Raw genomic sequence first — 5768 nt, 5'->3', positions numbered from 1 at the left:
TCCTCGCCCCTCACTGCTCCTCACCCCCTCACTGCTCCTCACCCCTCACTGCTCCTCACCCCCTCGCTGCTCCTCACCCCCTCGCTGCTCCTCACCCCTCGCTGCTCCTCACCTCCTCTCCCACAGACACGCCCCTTTTCCCATCATGCCCAAATAAAGTGTACGAATTCCACACGTTCGCTTCTTCATCTCCCTGTGGCATGTTTAGAAAACCCTGGCTGAGTGTGTGTGTGTGAGAGAGAGAGAGAGAGAGAGACTATGTCTTTGTACAGACATTCAAACTATGGTCCCAGAATCGTCCTCTGGTTTTTCCTCTGCAGTGAAGTTGATTCAAGTTATTATTGGAGACTGATGATTTGATTGGCCGTTGGTTGTCCACAGAACGACGATGGAGGAGGGAGAACCAATCACTGTCCTCAGTTATTTTCCATCCATCCATCCATCCATCCATCCATCCATCCATCCATCCATCCATCCATCCACTTATCCGTGACCAGGTCGCGGGGGCAGCAGACCGCCACCCAAATCACACTGCACCGTATCAACCCCCCCTGAACCTTCCTGTGGTTGGTGAGTCCACTGGTTGGAAAAAAAAATAATAATAAAAAGATAAAATAAATAATAATAATAATAATAATAATAAAATGGTCAGAGTGAGGAGTAGAACCAGTGTTCTACTGGAGTGGGACTTGAGTCCAGTGTCACTGATCGTGTGTGTGTGTGTGTGTGTGTGTGTGTGTGTGTGTGTGTGTGTCCTCCCTCATTGTCCACTGATCCCAAACTTTATCCCCGTCGTCTGCATGTGTTCCTGTCATTCCTGGCCTTTCCAGAATGTTCTCCTCCTCCGTGAGAGTGTGTGTGTCTGCCAAGTGTGACACACACACTCACAGAAGGAGCAGTGAATCATGGTGATCTGCTCCTCCTCTGCTCCCCCTCTGCTCCCCCTCTGCTCCTCCTCTGCTCCGCCTCTGCTCCTCCTCTGCTCCTCCTCTGCGCCTCCTCTGCTCCTCCTCTGCTGCTCCTCTGCTCCTCCTCTGCTCCCCCTCTGCTGCTCCTCTGCTCCTCCTCTGCTCCTCCTCTGCTGCTCCTCTGCTCCTCCTCTGCTGCTCCTCTGCTCCTCCTCTGCTGCTCCTCTGCTCCTCCTCTGCTCCCCCTCTGCTCCTCCTCTGCTGCTCCTCTGCTCCTCCTCTGCTCCTCCTCTGCGCCTCCTCTGCTCCTCCTCTGCTGCTCCTCTGCTCCTCCTCTGCTCCTCCTCTGCGCCTCCTCTGCTCCTCCTCTGCTGCTCCTCTGCTCCTCCTCTGCTGCTCCTCTGCTCCTCCTCTGCTGCTCCTCTGCTCCTCCTCTGCTGCTCCTCTGCTCCTCCTCTGCTGCTCCTCTGCTCCTCCTCTGCTGCTCCTCTGCTCCTCCTCTGCTCCCCCTCTGCTGCTCCTCTGCTCCTCCTCTGCTCCTCCTCTGCTGCTCCTCTGCTCCTCCTCTGCTCCTCCCTGACCCTCCCGTCATCAGCCCGGCTGTTTGGGAAAACAGGAAAATGACATCACTGGAGTCCACGCTCACGTCACTCACCTGTCAGTACGTCACGGTGCAGGTTCAAAGTCTGGGTCGAAGGTTTGAATCCAGGCCACGCTGTGACTGATCTATTCTGTCTGACTTTAACAGAGACGTCGATTTTGTACAAAAACGGAGTTAGGAATAAGTGAATATTTTTATTGATTTAATCAATACATCACGATGTCACGTCATCTTTTTCTTCTCCTGATTATTTTAAATCTAAATTTACTTATTTCTAAACTCAAAACAACTTTTGGTGCTGACGTCATAATTAGACAATTAACAATGAGATGAAAATAAAAATGACGCCACCAACAGGTTAAAGTTCATCAGCAGCAGCACTTTTATCTCCAACGGCCTGAATGTGGAAAAAGTGACACTGAATTACATCCAATACCCGAGCGGTGACATCACTCTCCTCCACGAGTGGGCCGCCCTGATTGGGCGGCGCCTCCAGCCAATCAGAGGGCACACACACGGGAAGCGTTTAAAAAGATTCAGAACCGTGTCGGAAAGTTGTCCCAAAGCTTCACAGCCGTCACTGAGCTCGACGGAAACAGAAGAATCTGCCGCAGAAGAAGAGGTTTAATCAAAGCAGAGAAACAGAGAAGAGCGGGAATTGTACCGGGAATTGTACCGGACTTTGTTTGTTTCGTGTTGGGGCAGAGAACGTTAACGTGCTGCTCGGTTTATAAAGCCCTCCTTCAGCTTCAGCTTCAGCCCCAGCCGTGACGTGACGTGACCCAGACAGCAGGATGTCAACACATTTCAGGAGCGGCCCAGCCTTCGGACTGTCGGCCGAGGTCAAGAGTAAAGTAAGTTTGGACAACGTTTCTTTGATTTCTGTGCCACATCAAACACTAAAAAAAGCACCTCGGGCGGGCGTGAGGAGAGAGAAGGGGGGGGGTCTGAGAGGGTAAACCAGCACGGACACAGAAGCTGGACCAACAAACAACCCTGGCTCTCTCAATGTTACACTGTATTTGACTTAACCAGGTAACCATCCAGTGACGTCTGCAGTAACTAGTAACCAGAGACAGAAACTACATCAAAGACACGAAGTTAATATTGGAATTATTTGAAGTTGAAAAAGTTTAAATAAGGTGATTCTGATTAAAAAGAACTAAAACAGACGAAGACGCGTCAACAAACATTACATTTTGAACAAACTTCAATTAAAAACTGTTACAGTTTTTTTTTGAAGCGTTGTTAAATGTTTTGAAGTAGCTCTGCGTTAGCTTTTCCTTTTACCGAACCTGAAAAAAAAGAAGAAAAAAAAACGATGAACGGAACAGGACTTGAACCTGGTGTGAAAACACGCCTGAACGAGGATGTGTAAGAAATGGCTTTATTTCTCCCTAATCCGTCTTAGAACTTTCTGACTAACCCTCGTCTGCCTCGATGATTAGAGGAAAAACGGAACAGAAGTAGAAATAAAAAACACTAGCCTTAAACTGAGCCAAAAAAACCCCTAATGTTTCCAAAATGTTAAAACAACATTGAACAAAACATAGTGACAACATTTGTTGTTTTTCCTTTTTTTTATTGGAAGCATGTTGCAGTGGACATGTCATAATATTCTGAGCATATTTTGAGGTCAAACGTAGAACTCCCTCTGCTGGCCTTTCATTTTCACAGTTCGTGCACCGCAGTGACGCAGACCTCTGTTTTAAAACACCAGAGTGACTGGTAGAACATTCTGGTTGTTTGACTGCAGCGTTGGCCTTAAAGGGCTAGTGACATGTTTTAAGAGAATAGAAATGGCCACAAGGGGCGTGGTGGATTTCTGTCCTCCTGAACTCTGTCCTGTCTGTAGCAGCTGTAGTAGATATCAGTGCTAACATGCTAGGTTCGTGTGTGTGTGTGTGTGTGCGCGCAACATAATCACCAGTTGAAATGTACAGTTTGTAGATTTAGCACCCTCTAGTGGTAACATAACATGTTTCACTCCATAACCATGTAGGCGTGGAGTCGGTGTTGATGTGTCTCTGGTCCAGAGTCAGTGTACGTCAGCGTCACTCTGGGACTCGGACTCGGACTCGAACTCTCTTCCGTCTGCCTGATGAGGTTGTTTGGTTTTGCTGCTGCTGTCGTGACAGTAGTGACTGTGTTCACTGGGATGAGTCAGAGCTGCCGACAGTTCTAGAAAGGTCACCGTGTGAGTGTTGTGACACCCACATCATCGCCGTCCTCCTCCCCCCGCGGGGATTTGGCCTCTTCCACCACCGGGTGGCGTCATCTCTCATCAGTACCAGTTAATCCCACTCCACGGTGCAGTTCACTCCTTAATCACTGCACCTCCTGGTCAGAGGTCAAGGGTTCAGGTTTTGGTGTTTCCCTCGCCACCATCACACGGTGTAGTTCCATCAGCATGACGTCAGGAGGAGCAGGGAGGAGGTCAGGAGGTCAGGGAGGAGCAGGGAGGAGGTCAGGGAGGTCAGGGAGGAGGTCAGGGAGGAGCAGGGAGGAGGTCAGGTAGGAGCAGGGAGGAGGTCAGGGAGGAGCAGGGAGGGGGTCAGGAGGAGCAGGGAGGAGGTCAGGGAGGTCAGGGAGGAGGTCAGGGAGGAGCAGGGAGGAGGTCAGGAGGTCAGGAGGAGCAGGGAGGAGCAGGGAGGAGGTCAGGAGGTCAGGAGGAGCAGGGAGGAGCAGGGAGGAGGTCAGGTAGGAGCAGGGAGGAGGTCAGGGAGGAGGTCAGGAGGAGGAGCAGGGAGGAGGTCAGGGAGGTCAGGGAGGAGGTCAGGGAGGAGGTCAGGAGGTCAGGGAGGAGCAGGGAGGGGGTCAGGAGGAGCAGGGAGGAGGTCAGGGAGGAGGTCAGGAGGAGCAGGGAGGAGCAGGGAGGAGGTCAGGGAGGAGCAGGGAGGAGGTCAGGGAGGAGCAGGCTCAGGTACATCAGCCTGGCCTTTTAAGGAGAGACTGGGCCTCGACGTGGAGCTGGAGAAAGTCTCCTTTGTCTAAATAGTTTACAGTAGAGTCAAAGAAAACCAAACGGCATCCTGACACAACCCAGGCTGGAGGAGGAGGACGGAGGAGGAGAAGGACGGAGGAGACACTGGACCGAGACACTAGACGTGACGCTAACAAACCAAAGTCTAACTCGTTCCTGTCAGATTTCAGTCACAGACAAAAAAGAAACATTACAATGTTTATTTGTTTATTTGTTGACTGAAAGACCAGGATAGTAAAGAGTCAGTTGACTAACTCTGTAACTGGACTAACTCAGTAACTGGACTAACTCAGAAACTGGACTAACTCAGTAACTGGACTAACTCAGTAACTGGACTAACTCTGTAACTGGACTAACTCTGTAACTGGACTAACTCAGAAACTGGACTAACTCAGTAACTGGACTAACTCTGTAACTGGACTAACTCTGTAACTGGACTAACTCAGTAACTGGACTAACTGCTGTGGAATATCGTTGTCATCAAACCAAATATGGTGATATTTTAATGTATTGATTTGTTTGTTTTTTTTGAATTGGTCAAAGATTCCGTCCAGTTACTTCGTCCATTCACTCGTTATTTACACACACTGCAGGGAAAGTAATCAATCAATCAATCAACTCCTGGCTTGTTGTGTGGGTGCTTCAACCTCTGGTCAGTCATTTGGAGATTGTTCAGGATGAACGTTGTTGAGGACAACGACTGAAGAGACGTTTGTCCAGATTAATAATCCCATCATTTGGATTAGTCGCAGATATATTACGATCACGATTGTTCGTGATTAACCTTTAACCCTGTGTGTGCTGTTTTATGGTGTGGAGTTCGTACGAAGACCTGTGATTGGTCCACTGGTTTCCACACATTTAAACACCCAACAAACGTGTACTCGGTGTTTATGTATTTATGCAGCAGGGCGGCGCTCTTCACACCCACTGGACCATTGACAGAGGAAGAAGAAGGTCAGAGTCAGACCTTGACCTTGACCTTGACCTTGACCTCCTACAGGAACTGTCCACTCTGGTGTTTGTCTGAATATTTGACTCACTGTAAAAGGGCAGATTCTGCAGAAACCTCCAAGGAGCAGGAAACATGAGCTCGACCAATCAGAGACAGGAGAGAGCGAGGCAGTGGGAGAGAGCGGGAGTGTACGGGGGAGAGAGCTGTTTCTCCCAATTTTGGTGTGATGGACTGGAAGCTGTGCTCCCCCTGCTGCTTTGAAATAATTGTTTGTGTTGGCGATCAGATCCAGACTGGGAGAGACTTATCTGTCCAACATTC

At 49.6% G+C, this 5768-nt stretch overlaps 1 protein-coding gene across 1 annotated transcript in view; it reads left to right on the top strand.

Annotated features, from left to right (window-relative positions):
- The first annotated feature begins 1711 nt into the window (after positions 1 to 1711).
- cnn1b (calponin 1, basic, smooth muscle, b) overlaps positions 1712 to 5768 on the top strand; it is a 7020-nt gene continuing 2963 nt past the window's right edge. The window contains exon 1 of the mRNA XM_025064552.1: positions 1712 to 2432. Coding sequence (XP_024920320.1) covers positions 2304 to 2432 — 129 coding nt within the window. The 5' untranslated portion in view covers positions 1712 to 2303. The remainder of the gene's footprint in view (positions 2433 to 5768) is intronic.

The sequence above is a fragment of the Cynoglossus semilaevis genome, chromosome 17 (genome assembly GCF_000523025.1).
Source record: "Cynoglossus semilaevis isolate Cse_v1.0 chromosome 17, Cse_v1.0, whole genome shotgun sequence".
NCBI lineage: Eukaryota > Metazoa > Chordata > Actinopteri > Pleuronectiformes > Cynoglossidae > Cynoglossus > Cynoglossus semilaevis.
This window is presented reverse-complemented; position numbering and strand designations above follow the sequence as displayed.